Source organism: Sceloporus undulatus, chromosome 3 (assembly GCF_019175285.1).
Source record: "Sceloporus undulatus isolate JIND9_A2432 ecotype Alabama chromosome 3, SceUnd_v1.1, whole genome shotgun sequence".
NCBI classification, from domain to species: Eukaryota; Metazoa; Chordata; class Lepidosauria; order Squamata; family Phrynosomatidae; genus Sceloporus; species Sceloporus undulatus.
In genome coordinates, this window is record NC_056524.1 from 235,434,337 (window position 1) to 235,453,813 (window position 19,477).

General features: G+C 38.6%; 1 protein-coding gene across 1 annotated transcript in view; it reads left to right on the top strand.

The window, feature by feature from the left end:
* The window catches only part of ATP1B3 (ATPase Na+/K+ transporting subunit beta 3), a 41,125-nt gene extending 23,891 nt beyond the window's left edge, over positions 1-17,234 (top strand). The window contains exons 4-7 of the mRNA XM_042458742.1: positions 4,277-4,461; positions 6,684-6,734; positions 13,186-13,272; positions 16,113-17,234. Of these exons, the coding sequence (XP_042314676.1) occupies positions 4,277-4,461; positions 6,684-6,734; positions 13,186-13,272; positions 16,113-16,283 (494 nt within the window). The 3' untranslated portion in view covers positions 16,284-17,234. The remainder of the gene's footprint in view (positions 1-4,276; positions 4,462-6,683; positions 6,735-13,185; positions 13,273-16,112) is intronic.
* Positions 17,235-19,477: the final 2,243 nt, after the last annotated feature.

The window sequence follows — 19,477 nt, forward strand, 5'->3', positions numbered from 1 at the left end:
GGAGGTCTTTAAACAGAGGCTAGATGGCCATCTGTCAGGGATGCTTTGATTTGGATTTCCTGCATGGCAGGGGGTTGGACTGGATGGCCATAGTGGTCTCTTCCAACTCTATGATTCTATGTGTTTTTGTATGTCAGCAGTTGAAAGAACACTACAGACTTGTTCCAAATCCAATATAGGGTTAAACTTTAATACTTCTACTTAAAACACTGATAATATGTTTGAAAAGATTTCATAGGAAAGGATTTGGGAAATCACAGGGAACTTGTTGTTTCTTTGCTAGTTCCTTCATATTTGTCTCTTAACCAGCTATCAAACGGTTAAATGCTTGTACTGCAGCCACAAGGTTGTGAATTTGATCCAGGTCCACTCAGCCTTCCATCTTTTCATATGTCAATAAAATGAGTACCCAGCTTGTTGAGGGCAATTGTAAACGGTTTAGGGAGTGCTGTTTCACTGATAAGCTGTATAGAAATGTACTTGCTATTGCTATTATTATGTGTTTTATTGTAGGGAACTAACATGTCACACTTTCCACTGGCTAGTCTAGCCCTTCTTATGCCACTATCTTCTGCTGACACGTTACAGAAGTTTTTCTTGGTCTTTTTAAATGGTTACAGGCAACAGAAATAGCTCCATAATTCAGGTTTTTAGCCTAATAATACATTTTGCTGCCCTGTCGAATAATTATGTTTGTAATACATAAGTGTGTGGTAGAGACAGACACTCTCTGGGCAGCTTGATTGTGATGCCTGTGTTATATTTTACTGTATTGGTTGCATACATAGCAGTCTTTCTCTTCATGTCTTAAAATTAGAATGGTAACGTTCATGTATTTATGGGACACACAGTTCTCTATGTACTTATCTTTGGACCAGGACAGTCTAGTACCTTCTCATTTGATGAGGATCTATAATAAACTTGGCATCTCTTAGCAGTAGGGGCTTTCACATCTGTGGAAAGCATCCTCTCTGATATGAGGTCACTGATCACTGAGAACTAATAAACGGACACGATTTTTGAAAGCTCCCCTTGGCATTATTCTTGTTTCCTTTACAGAATGACCATGGAATGGTAATGTAATTACTCTTAAGAGCAAACATGTGTAGATTCATTGCCTGTTTTCCTTACAAGTGAAGCAGTGAGAATTTAATATATCATATTTAAAAACCAGGAAAGCCATCAGTGCTTCTGGGAACAAATCTGAGACTATTGGCCCTTTTAGATAGTAGGGAAGCAGAGAATTGCATATGTTGCTGTTGCAGCTTTCTACACCATAATTGGGTGAGAAATTGCAGGAGAAAGCAATTTGCATTCTCAGCTGCAGCTTTTAGAGAGGCACCTGGGAGTACAGTTGCATACTTGAGGTAAGGTGGGCCAAAGTGGATTTGTACTTGGTCTGCAAGCAGAGGCAAATTCTCCAGGCTTGTATGTCACACAGTGGAATATATTTTTCACAGTAATGATTTTATTTAACTGGTCTGCAGCTTAGGTCAGAACTGATACTGTGCCTTCAAGTATTGAGTCTATTGTATATAATAAAAGTTCTACCACTGTGGCATCCTTTGTGAACTCATTTGTCATTGACCATGTATTGAGGCTGTGAAGAATAAACTGAGATTGATTCTGGGCAAGATTGCGTAGGTATAGTTATGTATGGGAGTTGACTGCAGGCTAACCTAGATGGGTTGTATTTCCTACAAAGAAAAAGATGCATAGTACCTTTTTGATCAAGCACTGTTAGTTGAGGCTTAGGTGGCCTTGGTGGTGATGGATGTCTTTTAGGAGTTTCAGATGGTTGCCAGGTGTGGCCTTTCTTTTACAACAGCAATACAGCCACGGTGTTTCATATTTTGTAATTTCCCAGTTGACTTACTGTAAAACATTACACTAGTCAAAATTATAACTGGTATAGGCAGGTAAACTCATATCACACTGATTCTAAACAAGCTGCAGTAGCTGCTTAATTGCTTCTAAATTTAGTTCAAGATGCTAGGGCTTACCTTTAAATGTTTGCACCAGGAATGGTCAAATGCTACCTTTGTGCTTCCTGGCCCTTTCATATTCATTGAACTGCCATATTTCTCACTAAAAGGAAAAAGAGAAAGTGAATTTCCTTTCCCAGAAGCCTCCAGGAACAGCCGTTTGACCTTTGAGTAGCTTACGGGTCCCTTTTCACTGCTAAACATTAAAAACAAACAAAATAAAAGCATGTCTTCAAAAGCAGAAGAAAACATCTGGCAATTAACCTCCTGGAGGGGTATATTTGCAGACTATGGCCTAGTACAGACCGCCACAAAACGGCAGTTTGCAGGTGCCTGTTTTTACTCTGGAGGGATGTCGCAGCCCCTAAAGCACACTCCGTCACCCCGCAGTAAAAGGAACCCCGAAAAACCAGGTTCTTTTTGCGCTGCCATAGTTACGTCACGAGTGTGCCAATGGACCACTCGTGACATAACTGGCAGAGCACAACGTGCGGACACTGCATCCATTATGTCATAATGGTGGTACATGAGACACTGCTGTTATTGCGTCGCCAGCACGTATTAGAGTTAGGGACTGTGTGGTTGTCGTGTGGTCCCTAACCCTAAAATTGGCACCAGCACGGCTTATACCGTGCTTATATATGGACTCTAGAGATTCCCAAGACCAGAAAATTGACTCAAAGATCCACCAGGGTTGTCCTCCCCTCCTTAACTAGATCTAAATATCTGCAGGAGCATCTGCCCTCATATCCATATGTTCTGACTTAAGATCATCAGGAAGACTCTTGTCCAAGTATCTTCAGTATACTATCATGACATTTAAGAAGACCCAGTTTTCAAAGATCCTTGCTTTGGATATGTGACTGGCACAACACCTTCTCTTTTTCCCCCCAGCTGCCTTCTTAATTAATGTTTATACAAAGGGCTGTAGTAGAACTTTTGATACCACTTGTCCAAAAGAAGTTGTAGGATAAGCTTTTGTAGACACGGTCTTCTCAGATGCATCTGTAAACCAAGTCGACAAAAGCTTATGCTGCAATTTATTTTGCGCAATCTCAATGGTGCTACAAGATACTGATATTCCAGACTAACACAGCTATATCTCTGAATTCTAATTAATGCATGGTTATTCATTATATAATATACAGTGTGTACTTGCTTCCTTTGTTTGTCCAAGAACCCGCTTACACAAGATGCTTTTAAACAACATGCATTCTCAGCGGTGTTTGTGTGTGCATGTACATGTGTATGCACAAAAGTCCTAAGGCATGTAACTTAACCTTAAACTAGCATTTTTAAGTAACTATCCATAATGTTGCAACCTTAATTTTGCAGTTTTGGGGTGAAGGAAATGAACAAATGGAAAGTACTGAGGTGCAGACAAGGAAGAGGTTTGTAGGACTACAGAATCACCTCTAAGCATCAGTGTCAAAAACATATGCAAACAGTGAATGTTTAGCATGGCTGTAATCTGCTTTATGTTCTTTGACACCCTCATACTTTTTATTATTTTACACATTGCAGGCATGAAAATATGAGAGTAGATGAGAGGAAAGTCAGAGAGTCAAGGAAAAGTGGCAGAGAAGGTGAAAGAGGAGTTGACAAAGGATAAGAGTCAGAAAGATGAACAAAAGTGGAGAAGGTAATGACAGGTAATGAAAGGAGAGAGGATAGAAGGCAATGCAAGGTAAATGAAGGAAGTGAAAGGAAGAGATGGCTGAAGAAAGGGCAAACTAATTAAAATAGAGTGGAAGTAAGTATGATACAGATTTTAGTGAGCACAAGTGCTTTTTTGATAAGATGCAAACATCAATATGTTGCTGATGTGTAACAGTTGAATATATTTTCATTAACCTTTTACTCAAAAGTAACAGTATGCACATGTGAAATGAAACAAGCATTTTGCCGCTCCTTTTGGGGCTGGAAAAACACTGGATTGGGGCATTAGCATGCGGTTGCTGCAGCCCCGATCCGGTGTTCAAAGGGTGTTCTGCTCCACCAGGTGATACCCCCCTCTGTGGTGTCTGCTGGTGCGGTTCGCACCACTGTCCCCCCCCCCCCCCTTCAGTGATGCCACTGCTTGTAACAACCTGTTACAGTGGTCTTAACAAGCATTTATTTGTCTCTAATTCTTCACTTGATTTTGGTGAAGGACTATCACTCTTGAAAAATATACACCTGTCAATTGACAAGTAAGGTTCATACTTAATATTCTTCAGGGGCTAATAATTTAGGATGTGAACGTTTATTGAATGAGTATATAATAAGATTCATTGAATTGTTTTTTCTAGCCTATAATGAATCAAAGCAAATCAGAAACATTCCGTGTTCTCAAGGAAAGCTCTTTGAACAGACTTCCCCTAATAAATCGGCATGCCAATTTAGTCGCACTAATCTAGGACCATGTTCTGGACTACAGGATGAAAATTTTGGTTATGACAAAGGAACACCATGTGTTGTTATAAAAATGAACAGGGTAAGTGAAAATAAATTTATAATTTCCTGGATCCTAACTTGCAACTTTTTTCAAAGCCTGCTATGGGGCTTGGTGGCATTTGCAGTTGCTCATCACTCTGAAGCACTCCTATATCTGTGTTACTATTCAGAGAGAGAAAAGCATGTTCATGTGCAAATTCTTATCAGTTTCCCCCTAGGCACACTCCTATGTTAGTGGGAGAGGTTTTTTTGAACAGCCCCCACACTTGAAATTGGTGGGAAAAACACTCTGGAATGTTCATTGGAGCCTCTGAGTAGTAAATTTTTGTTGCATAGAAGAGTGGCTTTTTGTCCTGTTTCCTTCCACTCAAAAAAAACACACCCCTAACTATTTAGGAAATATGTAAGTTTTATATTTAAAGCTATAAGATGATAGCTTTAATTTCCAATATTACTACTATTAAGAACAGTGATTGCATATGGCACACAAGAGATCACCTGCCAATTGACCCAAAATATTGTTCCCAAATCTTTGCAGCACAGCATTACTGTGTCTTTCTAGAGAAAGGGGGCAAGGTCTATGATTTGACTTCTTGAAAACTCTGCTCTGGATTTATTTGTAGCTAAATATTTCATTTTTGGCAGTTGACTACATGTTATGTGACATGTTGCTTGAATATGCCATCTGGATTCAGCCATTACTGTTACATGTCTAATTTGAAGTAATGAACTGCTGCTGTTCTAATTGTCACATGGACGTGGAAAAAACTCAATTGCTTTTGTGATTGTAGTTTAGAACAGGATTGAAACACCTGAACATGCAGACTGCTTTTTAGGCATTTTTTCTTCCTTGTGGAGAACTCTTTTCTCTCCAGCAACCTGTGCAGAGGTATCATAACTAGTTGCTGAAGTGCACATTTCTTGGACATTTATAAAACTATGACTGCTTTATTTATTTGATTGATTGATTGATTGATTGATTGATTTCTGTGTTGCCTTTCTCTCAGAAGGGGACCGAAGATTGCTCACAAATAAAAATTCTAACAAACTTATTAAAATAATACAATTAAAAACATCGGCTAAAAACAATACAAAAGTACAAACATTAAAACCACATTAGTTATCTTAATGAGATTATAGCGTTCACCTTGCACTACTTGGCAAATCTTAGAGGTTAAGGTAGAAGGATAGTGGGAGAAGGATTGTTCATGTGTGTCAAAGTGCCAAAGCTAGGCTGCATCCACATTGCAGAAATAATCCACCACTTTAACTGGCCTGGCTGAGTGCTATGGAATTCTGTATTTTGTTGTGGTTTCAGTGAGGATGCAGCCCTGTTTATATCCAATTGGTACATTAGTAGACAATATTTGTGATATTGTACATTGTCATATCTACTACATATCTACTAACAGGTCTACTAAAAATAAGCAGTTTTAACGCACAGCTATCTGTTATCTTTCAATGAAAGAATATGAGGCAGGTGGCCTAAATATATAGATATGTGGGATAAAGGTCTAACTCCAAGTGCAGTGTGGGGAAAACTCACCCAGCTACAGCCAAAATAATATACACAGCAGAGTACAAAATCAAGAACATGCAGCGGTTGGTATTGACAGCGCACTGACCATTTTTCACACTTAAAAGAAACACTCACAGATAGTTGATACATCTAACGTTCTGGAGGCTTTTATCTCCAGGTTGTAAAGTGTACAATACAGAGTGTGTGTGTGTGTGTGCGCACACGCACACACACTGACTTCCAGTCAACTCCAGTGTCTGCTCCACAGCACCAAACTGATCCACACTAGCTCACAGCAGCACCCTGCTGCCTCAAAAATAACTCTACACGTAACAGACAACAGAATATGTGAACAGTCTCCTGGTCCACTTATGTAGAGTGTTGACTGTGAGTCATCATTAAGTGACACATAGCATGATGCAGTCCTGTAGCAACCTTGCATCATGCCCATGACTCAGTAGTCAGTGGCTGTCTCACAGAAAACATGCCATTTGTCAATCAAAATATTCAAAGGCCTATTACTCTAACATTATCTTGCTCTGGAAACTGTCCATATACACATCTAATTTGGGAATACTATCTTGTATCTAAAAATGAGTTAGTATCTAAAATGTAAAACTTAATATCTAAAAATGAATAATAGAAATAATCAGCCATTGGATAAAGAGGCTGAGACTGCTAGAATAGTATGTAAAACTTGTCCAGAAAAATAAATCTTACAGAAATTCTCTTTTACATTTCAGATAATTGGATTAAAGCCTCAAGGAAACCCATACATAGACTGTATCTCTAAGGTGAGCATGTTAAAATAAGGAAATGCATATACTTGTGTTCTGATGGGAGAACTGAGCAATTGTGTCCCTTTAGATGTTTCTGGCCTCTAACACCCTTCAGCCCAAACCACTGTAGCCAATAGCAAGGGATAATTATATGCCAGAAATGGAGGTCCACAATTTCCCACTCCTGGCCTAAAGGGAGAGGGAAAGCAAGCATAATATAAACACTATGATTAGTGTTTAGTTTGGACATTTTAAAAATATTTTAAAGAAATTATTATTAGACAGTTCATCAGTGTTAGAATTTTCTGTTCATAGTTCTCATTTAGCATAGATATTATGTTTTAATCATATTTACTTTATTTTTATTTTGTTTCATTTCATAACAAACATTTTTTTTCTCTTCATGCTGCAAATGCACCTTATATTTATCATGGGTAAGAAAATTAGAATTGAAACAGATCTTAGTGTTTGCATTGTGAAATTTTTCAGTTGTAAGCACATTCCATTATCTTTATTTATTTATTTATTTATTGCTGTTAAGCTGTATTTAGCTATACTTAAAATATTTCCCTTTGTGTATCTTATATCATTTATGTGTATATTTTAAGAAGTATCACATTATCTGGATGAACTTGTACTGCCCTTCTATTCCTTTACCCCTTTGTAGCACCACATAAACAAACTTGCTTTCACACACACACTCCACACATACATGCACATTTTATTTTATCACTGAGTGGTTGTTGTCAACCTGAGATAAAAGTATAATCAACATACGCTGTTTCCATCACATGTCCCATGTACATCCCTTTTCTTGTAGCATTGATAGTAATTCCATAGCACTCTATCCACTGAAAACTTCTATTCCATAGCAGTTTCCCAAATGCCTGTGTGCACCAAGAAGCCTCTCACCCATGTTGGCCTTGCAGCAAAGGTTGGTGCAGGCAAGAGGCTTCTCGGTTGCTGTTCAGTCAGCTGCTCAATTGCTGCTCTCTTTGCACCTGATTACCTTGGAAGCAGAAACTGTGCAGCTGGCTGAGCAGTGACTGAGAAGCCTTCACCCATGCTGGCCTTATGACAAAGGCTGGCACAGAGGAGAGGCTTCCCAAGTGCTGTTCTCCCCAGTGAGGAAGGACTTTTAATCCTTCCCACTTTTCTCCCCAGCAAAGGACTGTCAATCCAAGAGAGATAGTGAATTCTTTTAAAGAATCTACCGTATTTTCCGGCGTATAAGACGACTGGGCGTATAAGACAACCCCCAACTTTTCCAGTTAAAATATAGAGTTTGGGATATACTCGCCGTATAAGACTACCCCTCTTCCAATGCACACCAAATAAAAAATTGAAAAATATCAGATTTGATTTCAATATGGTAGTAATTTTAATTCAAATGCTTATGACATGCAGGTACTTAGCAGGAAACCTTGTTGTATACAAAGCCTGCTTGGACTGGTCAGCTCTCCCTGCCTGCCCAGCCCTCCCTGTCTCCAAGACTATCAGAGCAGTAGCTGTTTTCATACGATTACTGCAAATGGCAGGGATGTGCCCGCGGCCGTTATTGAGCTCCCCCCCACCATATGCGGCGACAGCAGATTCTCCAGTCTGCCCTATAAGACAACACCTGATGTATAAGACAACCCCCGACTTTTGAGAAGATTTTCCTGGGTGAAAAAGTAGTCTTATACGCCAGAAAATACAGTACTCCAGTTCCTCCTCATCCTCCTATGATTCTTCTGCTACCTTTTCTCTTAGCTAGATGACAGAAAGTAGGAGTAGCTCCACTCTGCTAGACAAGTCCCGGTAAAGTGCACAAAGCTTAAGCACGTTCCCAAATGTGAAAGGTTCTTTTTACTGCTGCATCTCCCCTACTGCCTGGTGCTCTAATTCCTCATCCTCACCATGATCCTAAAGTTGCTGGTACCCCTTGCCTCTCTTGCACATCAGTACTTTGATTGTTTCCTCTGTAGTCTTCATGTCCATATAAAGCTTTTTGCTCCCCCCCCCAACCATATGGAAAGTTGTATATTTCAGTATGGCATCTCTGCAGATAACAGTATCTTCTCCAAAGTTTTAAAGCCAGGGTGGGCAGGTGTGGCCCTCCAAATGCTATTGGATTACACCTGCCAGCATTGCTCACCATCAGCTGTACTGGCTATGGGAATTGCAATCTACTTCTGAAAGACCAAAATTGCTCATCCTGGTTCAAGTTATCTTCTTGAAGTTTCTTTCATAACATTTAGGGTTTCTTCCTGGTATTTTCTTCAAACTGCTGCCAAAAATGTTGTTTGATAGTATTTTCTAATATTTCGCAAAGCTGGACCATGCTTTAATGCACTTTGTTGTGGCATTATTATAGGTATTCTTATAATTTCCATACGCCATATAAAATATTGTGTTAGGTGAACAGGATCAATCCATTCAGTATTTGTTACCCCTCTATTTCCCAGAGGTAGGAAGGAGTCATGTGATTTTAAATTCAGAATGGACACACCTAGCCCCGTCCTGTTACTTTTTTTCTGGCCAAGCACAGTTAAAGAGCCTAAAGATCAACTCGTTGCAACTTAGAAGACATCATTGTTGGGAATGGAGTTGGATCTTTTAGAAATGTTTAAAAGTGTGAATGAGAAGATAACCAAGTCAAGAAATGAAGAAAATGCTGCAATTTGTCTTAAAGTACTCAGCCTTGATCCCTTATCTAAACCTAGCTGTAGAATGTGAAGTCAGAGGCTTTCACGGCCGGCATCCATAGTTTTTTGGGGGAGGGGCTATGAGGCCGTGTTCTAGAAGAGTTTTTTCCTGACACTTCACCAGCATCTGTGCTCTGAAGATGCCAGCCACAGATGTTGGCAAAACGTCAGGAAAAAATTCTTGTAGAACATGGCCTCATAGCCCGAAAACTACAAAAACTGGATGTAGAAATTTAAGACTGTCTGCATCTATAACTGCTGTGACAGCTACAAAATTAGAGATGAATAATTGAGAAAATGCTTTCTAGGTGACTTTAAAATCCTAGAAGTATATTAACTGCTAGAAGATAGCAGATACCCGAAGGTCTGCAGAGCCTTTTGTTTGGTTCTCACATGGCTCAGTCTTGATGCCAAAATCTGTCCATAACAGAAAAGATTATCTCAGGCCCAAAACACACAGGTTAAATAAAGCGGCTCCAAGATGCTTTGGGGGCATGGTGTTTAGATGATGCATGCCCGCAAAGTGGCTGGAACTTAAAGTTACATAACTCAAGCCTCATTTGGAGCAATGGAGGGGAGGAACAATAGTGAGTGGATATATACTCTGCACCAATGAGAGAATTAAATTTTGCTATATTTGTTGCTACAGCTAAAAAGAAAAGTGGAAGCTTTAAATCGTACACAAGTACCATCTGCATTTACAATTCCATGAGAATTCTTGCTTAATGTGAACATTCCATTATGCTAGTGTATGCTGCTTTACTTCACAGCAAGTGGAAACAGCTAAACAAACTATGGGCATTTTAGCTGTGATATGTTTATTGTGACATCTTCAACTGGCAACATGGGTCATCTTGTCCCTGACAAGCCAACAAAATAAACCAAGAACAATCAGTGCGCTGAAGGGGAATTTACTAATTGATTCAAGGACTGGAAACTAGCTGTAGAGTAAAAGAGCAGTTTATTTGGCAAGGCAGAGTAAGGCAGGCAAGTGAAGAATCTGACTAGAAAACAAACACAGTCTTCCTCATACCTATACAGTGAATCATATCAAATACTATTCAGAACTGCATTTCAAGCATACTCCTTTTAGTTTAAAGCTGGAATTCTATTGAGCATTAATCTATCGCATCTCAAAAATTGTGAGATGGTGTGTCCTCAAAGCATTTAACTTGTTCATGTTCTTCCCAGGAGTTTCCCAAGAGCTAATGTGGCTACAGTTGTCCGTCCCTATTCATGGACTTGGAGTTTGCTGTCTCGCACATTCACAGACGGCAAGCGGGGAGGGGCAAAATGTTGTGTGTGTCTGGGGAGCATGTGCAGTAGCATGCCACCATTCAAATCAGTGGGGCTTGGATATGTGCGATTTTCCGAATTCATGGCGGGGGGGTCCAGAACGGATCCCAGCAAATCAGGAGAGACAACTGTAGATCAGCTGTCAGCACATTTTTCTGTACAAACCAGAATTTAATTGTAATCCAGAATTCTCAAGAATTCTGGTTTATTATGATTTATGAATAATCTGCACTTTTTTTGACCCCATGTATCTTTTCCCTTTGTTGTTTTTTACTCAGATTATATAAGCAAATAGCCAAAGTGAAAATGCAAGATCTTGTCATAGCTATCTGCAGTATGAGGATTTAGATCAATCATGTGGCCAGATGTAACTGCTACATTAGATATATTTAGATTCACAATTTGTGCTCCTGAAATAATGAACTTTATTCTATAATGTATTTTTTTGGTTTAGACAAAAAGTAAGGTAGTATCTCAGTATTTTTAGATACTTCATTGTGTTTTACTATTTTACCTGTGTTGTCGGATCGCCAGTTGGTCTTTGTGTGTATAATGTAACTAGTTCATTTAATTTAGGATCTATGGTGCAGAACTAATGCACTTTTGACACCGCTTTAACTGCCATGCCTCAGTGATATTAAATTCTAGGATTTGTAGTATTGTGAGATATTTCGCCTTCTCTGTTAGAGAGCTCCGGTGCTATAACAAACTATAAATCCTAGGATTCCACAGCATTGACCCATGATGGTTAAAATGGTGTCCAACTGCATTAATTCTGTCATGTGGCAGCAGGCAACCTCAGCTTTCCTGTGCAAATGTGTGTTCTTTTTGTGTATTGTCTTAATCTGCCTCTCAGTGACCTTGATTATCCAAAGCTCCCCACCCTATTAATGTTTCTGCACTTTGGATAGTTGCAAAATGTACGATGGAAGCTTCGATATCCAGGAGTAAATATGAGAGGGATACAGGCCAGAGTTATCCTCATCATGCAGATGATTGAAGCTAAAAGTGCCCATTTTTTATCTGGCACATAAAGCAAAGGCTGCCTGGCTGCTTCTAATCCCTGGGCTTCTCTACTTCTAAATGGTGTGTCTGTACAGTAATTGCAGATTGAGCCCCTTCACTGGAACTAATAGCAACTCTGGAGTGTGCAAAATATTATGTGTTCAGATACACACATTGGACTTTGGAGCAGTATGTACAAAACCTCCTGTGTACATCAAGGGTTTCAAATGATATAAAATTGTTTCAGGGAAAGTAGCTTTAGGTTGCAGCCTTAAATTCTTCAAATTTGGCACATGCTGCAAGACTTATTACATGGTTATTAAAGGTTCCATTTTTAAGTCATTTTGAATGGATTGATTTCAAAATGAGTAGATCCATGAACTTCTGAGAGAATATTCTCATAGGGTTTAATTCCACCCACTCCATACATGAGAAAGCATTCATTAATGTCTAGTTGTTGACACTAAATTTCAGAATGAATATAAAAGACAGTGCATCATATATAGAAGTGCCTTTGGGCTGATTCTATTAGCTTCTCCATTTTCCTTTTGCCAGCCTGCATTAATTCTGAGGAAGAACTGAGTTTCACCTTACATAACCTAATAATATTAATCTCTGTCATTTTGGCAGGAAACTTGGCATTCAGATTAAGAACACATTACTGTAGTTAGCTTCTTATGTAAATAACTTGAAATTTATCCTCAAATATGTTTCCAAATTTTTTAGTACTATATGCTCATTGTTTACTGTTTGGTACCCTCATACCAATTGGCATACAGATTGCTCCATCTCCTCACGTCTCTGGGTTTATAGAAAACAGAAGTTTTTACAAAATGTGACCACTGTAATTGATTCTGTATTTTATTTGTTACTCTCCACCTTTCTTCCAAGGAGCTTGAGATGGCATACTTCTATCTTTAAAAAAGTTTTGTTATGGAAGAATGTAGCATACAGGCATACGTTGTTTGAAATGTAAAATAAGACGGAATTAAATATTGTTTTTAAAGGTTCCAGATTACGTATTTGGTTATGTTGAGTAGTATACTATTATTGCTTCCTCTCTCTCTCTCTCTCTCTTGGCTTAATCCATTTCCCACTTGATTGCATTCCTTACTTCCATCACCTGCAGGTCTCTCAACAACCCACCAATACTTTATGGAATTTATATCCCGCCCTTCAGCCCTATGATTTGCCTTGAAGTTTGAAATTCTTGTCAGTAAATAATTGTCACTCTTTGATTTTATTAATTATTAATGATTAATAGACCATGACTGAATTATTTTTTGTGGAAAAAAAATGAATTATATTTTTTATTTTGAAACTACAAGGTTTTATTGACTACCTGTCAATAATGTTGAATTATTTTATTTTGAAGGAATAATGCTAGCAAAGTTCTCAGTTCCTGGGATGCCATGGTAAATGCCAATCCATGCACTGTTTAATAAATAAACTAATTCATGCATATATTCTATCCACAGGAAGAAGGCAAGGCTGTGATAACTTATTTTCCTCCTGAGGGAAAAATTGATTTGATGTATTTCCCATACTATGGAAAACGCTTGCATGTAAGTATATGCTAATTATGGATACGGAAAATTAATTGTTTTTACCTAGATAATCACTGTCATAAAATAACAGAGTAGGCTTGCTGGTTACTATCATTCATCTGAAAGTTGCTGTGCTTTTGTTTACCATTCAGTGCAATTTACTGCTTATCAGTGAACTAGCACTCCCTAAGCGGTTTACAATGTGTAAACCAATTGCCCCCAACAAGCTGGGTATTCATTTTGCCGACCTATGAAAGGATGAAAGGCTGAGTGGACCCTGGAGCCCTGCCTGGGATTCAACTTACAACCTTGTGGCTGTAGTATTGGCACTTAACCACTGTACCAGGACTCCTTTAGAATCTGTATCTCACCAAATTTCTCTATACTTGCTCAGATGAATTAAGGGTGGATCAGTAGAAAGCTTTAGCTGGCATTCATTCTTGACAGTGGCCAGTAAAGGAGCTGTTTGTTAAATTCTAAAGAAGGATGTGATGGCACTCTCTATCCCTTGTTAGGCCTTTGCATCAGTCGTTCAGAATGACATACAAAATCATGGCTGTAGGGACTTCTAACACTAGATATCTCATAGCATCTGCCAGAACTAAGAGAACATGGGGTAGCACAGTGTTCCGTGATATAATGGGATTGTAACCTGGTCCAGTCTTTAAATTCATGGAGTATTCAGTTCAAGCTAAATTAATTATCCTGTACCATTTCACACTCAATGTACTTCTAAACTTGTGCTCCACTTATTCTGTGGTGGTTCATCCTCCCTTTTCACTGTTCCACTATTAGGGATCTGATTTGCTGCTGCTGCTGTTGTGTTCCTTCAGGTTGTTACCAGTTTATGGTGACCCTAAGATGTATCTAACATGAGGTTTTCTTAGCAAGGTTGATTCAAAGAGGGTTTGCCTTTGCCATCCTCTGAAGCTGAGAGAATGTGACATGGCCAAGGTCACCCAGTAGGTTTTTGTGGCTGAGCAGGAATTTGAGTCTTAGTTTCCAGGATCATAATCCAGTGCTCAAACCATTACATTACATGTCTGGCCGGGGGAGGGGGGATCTGATTTACTCGCATTAAAATAATAATGAAACTACCAGCACCTAAGCTGCTTGGGATCAATTCTGTCTCCAGCAATTTTTCATAAGGGAGTGGTAAAAATAGGACTTTGAGATCATTAGAATAGCTATTTTTATTGTATCTGTTGTACATCCTTGTGTGTGCCAAAAACACACAGAGATTTACTGGACTTTAAGCATAAATGTTACTTTAGCGGGTTTAATTTTTCTCCAGGATTGTTTCATCTTGACACTAGAATAATAATGCAAACTTTTAGCATTGATTCCTTATTTGTAAAGTGTTGGATCCAGGTTTAGTCATACTTAGAACACATTCATGGTTGTTTGTGTGCCCTTATCATAATTTAGACTGGATCCAATCCAGTAACCACATTATTCAGTCAAAGTGATAAGCCTAGGAGCTGTAGGAAGTGCTGCAGTAGTGCTTGTGCTCAGAGCATTTGCTTTGTGGGTTTGTTTCCATTTCAGCCTAAGAAGCAGGTAGACTCTGGTTTGTCTTTCCTCCCCTCCCTGAACAAGTCAAAGAATCCATATTTTTCTTATGTTAATAATAATAGGATTTATTTATATACCGCCCAATCACTGGGAATCCGAGCGGTTTACAACAGAGGGGATAATAGATGCTTCCCTGCCCTCAGGCTTACAATCTAAAAGACATGACACAAAAGGAGAAGGGAATGGGGCACAAGCACTGGTTCCTTTCCATGTTTGAATGATATAAGCAGACCATATAATTTAATTTTAACAAAGGTAATGTAGTGTATATTTTCTTTCAAAAGACCCCTACTGGAATGCATTGGATTACTTTAGTTATGTAGTATCGTCTGAATCCTACATACTGTGCCAGTATAAAAATAGTTTTGAAAACCATTGCGTTTTCTCAGAGATTAGTGTAGTCCCTAGTGCAGCTAAACACACAGACACATACAACCCTCTCTCACACTATTGACTCGGTCAGTGGGAGCTAATCAGCTGTTGTGCAGTGGATGAGCTCAAAGTCGTAATGCCTGTTGCAGTACTGTGGGTTCCTGCGTAACCATACTGTTTCTGGGAACACAGCCTAGGTGCCAAGTATTTCACTCAGTCTTTTTTGTTTCTTCTTTTGCTTTCTCCTGCTATCTTCCTCCGCAGGACTTCTTGATAGTCCAATGATGATTGCCTAATCTGTGACTTGGTGGGCTCTGTCATTTTTTCCAGCCCAATATCACAGGTGTGCTTGACATGAAAATAAAATAATTACTTTTTAATTATTATTGTTGTTGTTGTTTATTTTTGGTAACATTCTCTGATCCAATATAATCCACTGGGGTTTTTTTAGACTGTTTTTTGAAAGTGTCACCAGCAAATCTATATTTATATTAGACTGGAATAAGATTGAATGAAGTGATATCTTTATTTTTAGTTAGGAGTTTGAAAGGGTCCATTGGAACTTGACAGTATATTGAAACTGCAGTATAAATAATGAACCACAGTTAAGTCAATAGAAAAGGCAGGTGTTGTCTCAGTCCATTTTTTCAGGCAAATTTAGTGACTGAATGCTTCAGTTTTACTTCATGATAATTTAAATGAGTTTAGTAGGGCTTACTTCTAAATAAACAAATATAGATTTGTTCTAAGTTCCACCAGTCCGTTAATGGTGCTACCATCTCCAGAGGTTTCCTAGTCTGAGAAAGTGTTGAGCTTAAGACGCACGTGGGATGTTCAAGTCGTATTAACTGAGTGCCGGCAGTTTCAGAATGTTTTCAATAACCTGCTTCTCTCCGTTTCTCTCTAACCAGCCTGACTACTTACAGCCTCTTGTGGCTGTTCAACTAGCATTTAATACAACCAGTACCAAAGAAGATGTAACAATTGAGTGCAAGATCATGGGATCAGAAAATTTAAAAAATGAAGATGACCGTGACAAGTTTCTTGGACGTGTTTCCTTCAAATTTCAGATATCTGAATAGACACCACCAAAACTTACACAAAGTAAATCTTCGTGTTCTTTTTGTTTTGTTTTTTTTGGGTTTTTTAAAAAGAAAATATCAGCAGGACCTGCCATTCTGGAAGATGAGACCACTTTTATGAAGCTTGGGGTGGAACATGGCATCCAGGGTAGCATAATTATGTGCTTCCAAATCATGTTTTAAATCCCACATAAAAATAACTGCCCATCATGCTTTTGCCTGCCCTCTTGGACCAGTGTACAGACATAGTCATTTTAGGGACCTGTAAATAGTTTCCAGACATGTAATCATGGTGGTCTTTGTACTGTTCCAAAACGTGGGCTTTATCCCCAAGTGAGTGTCTCAGATGTGCTGTGCTGTGCTATGTAAATATTGTATTGGTTTAACACTGGTTTAACTATCATCAGTACAAACACAGTCTTAGAGAGAAGTAAGAAATTTTCAAACTGCCCAGCCCAACATAGTGAGTTGTCTTTATGCAGAGATGCCTTAACTCCTGTATTGGGTGAGAGGGTGAGTTTGAGTGGATTTTAAGTGTTAGTATTGATTTTGACATTATTTATGTACTGAATTAGTCTGTTGTGCTTGTCATTGCAAGTAATTGTGTGTGTATGTGTACAGTTTGGTTTAGATTTGATATTTTAGTTCAAAAATTGACTGTCAATAGTGTTACTTGCTTGCTGTTATGTGAAGCACAGATAAAACCAATACAATGTCACTTTTAAAACATTTTAGTTGAAAACTACCAGTATGAAACAATTTCTTTACAATGTCTCTGGTTTAGAAACTTGGTAACAATTGTACTACAAAGCTGCTTGGAAAAAAAAAGACCTCACTGTGGGTATAGACTTACACTTTCCAATAAAATACATCCCTGAATAGAGAAACGTCTGTTAAAATTTTAAAGCTCAGTAAGGACTGTCTTGATTAAACATTCCGTTGTTTAATTTACATAGTTTGAGATTAGTTTTGTTCTGTGCAAGTACCATATTAAATTGCTGCCAGCTATTCACAAACACATAGTTTAAACGCCCTTTATATGTCAAGGTGTGATTCATAAAACCTCTTTTTAAAATCTCAGGTATTTTTCAGACTCTGTTAAAGGAGAAGGTGGAGAAAGAGGAAATATACCTTGTCCTTTAAAACATAATGGTAAAACTCATTACACTGCTTTTTTTTTTAAAGCTCTAATCAATTAAATGCTCATAAGAACAAAGGTGCAAATCAGGAAAACAGCAAAAAGCCCATCTAAGAAGAAAAAAATATTCAGCTGCTCTAAAAAATATTCGTCATACTAGACAAAGGTGTTTAGGAAGGGAAATCAGTCAAACTAGTAGCTGACATCTAGCCCTTGAAGCTTTCCCACACAAACAGAAAATACACAAGGCTTGACAGATTATACACATTATGCGGCTCACAATCAAAGCGTTTCTTGGGGCAGATGTACTTAGATTAGCTAGCCTAGAACCAGCACCTGGAGGATAGTTTACAAGAGTTGCAGTTCTTGTGTTATGTGATCTTTTCTTGGGTGAAAAGTAATCTTATGTTCTGGTGGAAATTGTGGGCCTGAACAGACAGGCCAAAATAAAGCTGCGTTGGGTCACTTTGGAGGTATGCTGTTTAAATGACACATGCATCTTAAGAGGCCAGAAGCTGCACCAAAGCTATGCTCTAGTCCTTAGGAATGGAACGTGGCTTTAGTGTGGCTTCTGGTCTCTTAGGACACATGCAGCATTTAAACAGCATACCTCCAAAGTGACCCAAAGCAGCTTTATTTTAGCCTGTCTGTTTGTGCTGTGAACGTAGTTCAGCATACCTTAGAGTTCTGCCTACATTAATTCCTGTAGTTTTGAAGGCATATTGTCTGATCTTGGTAAACAAAATAAAACAAGACAAACCTTACTGCCTTTGCTTTTTTAGACTGACTTTAGACACTAGGGCTGAGACTCTTCATTGCACTGGCAGAACATATGCCGCTTTCTAGTACTAGATCGCAACCCATGATGGCTAAGTGGTTGGCAAAAAGTGTTCATTTCTCCCAGCCATGGAACTGCAGCTGGATACTGCCCAGCTCCCCTCCCTTGTTGTGGTGACATGTACCACATGTTGAATCTGCCTTGCACAGAGAAGGGGGGAGTCTTGTGCAAGGAAGTACTGAATACCTCTTTGGCAGTTAAACGGCACATATGTTCATGTAATTGTATTCCACCAACAGGGTGCTGTCCAAGCCCAACATGTGCACAAAGCTCTTTGTCCTTTTCAGTAATATGGCACAGAATCTCTTATATGCCACTTTCTTATATGCCATCTCTTTTACTGAGGGATTGAAGGTCCTTTCTACTTGTCAGCTAATTCTGGATTCTGTCAGGAGTCACCTTTATCAACTTCTGGACACCCAACTAATGATAGTGATTAAACCAGACAGGCCAGATTAACCTCAACACTCCGCTTAAACATTTTCATGTCTTGGGGTTCCAGGATATTTGCATGAGAATGAACAGACTCTTTTGTTAGTTTTAGGCTATTTATTATAAATATATATAGATGTACATATACGTCCCCCACAGAGAGAACACAGACATAGCAATGTCTGGGCAGTTTTGCTACATTCCATAACATATGTAAGGCACATTAAGTAATGAAGATATTCATCAGGGCATTTCATCTTAACACATAACCTCTTATCCATGACAAAGTACCATGTCATCTATTGCCTTTAAGGGCTAATCTCATTAAGCAGTTCTTGAACAAATATTAACTATGTTAATATCATGTAGACATATAATTATCCTAGCTTTACCAGCATGAGCCAACATTTTAGGGTGACATGTGAGGGTTTATCAGGAACAGTATTTCACTGTTTATTTAAACAATGTCTTTGGTATTGTTGGAGATGTGCCAAAAATAGGTTAATTTTTATTAATTTTTAACACTATCATTTACAATCAAAATAATACACAATCAAAAATAAAGAAACCGGGGGAGGGGGAAGAGATATGGGAAAAATGAAAATTAATAAAGAGAGAGAGAACTAATAGTATGGCATTGACCCCCTAGTCCTGACTTCCATGAAAAGAACAAAAGAGGAAAAATATTATTCTGCCATTACAGATCTAATGAAGCAATCCTACTAAAATTACTAAAAACCATAGCTACAGATTATCACATCATTAGGTTTCTTATTGCTCAAGAAG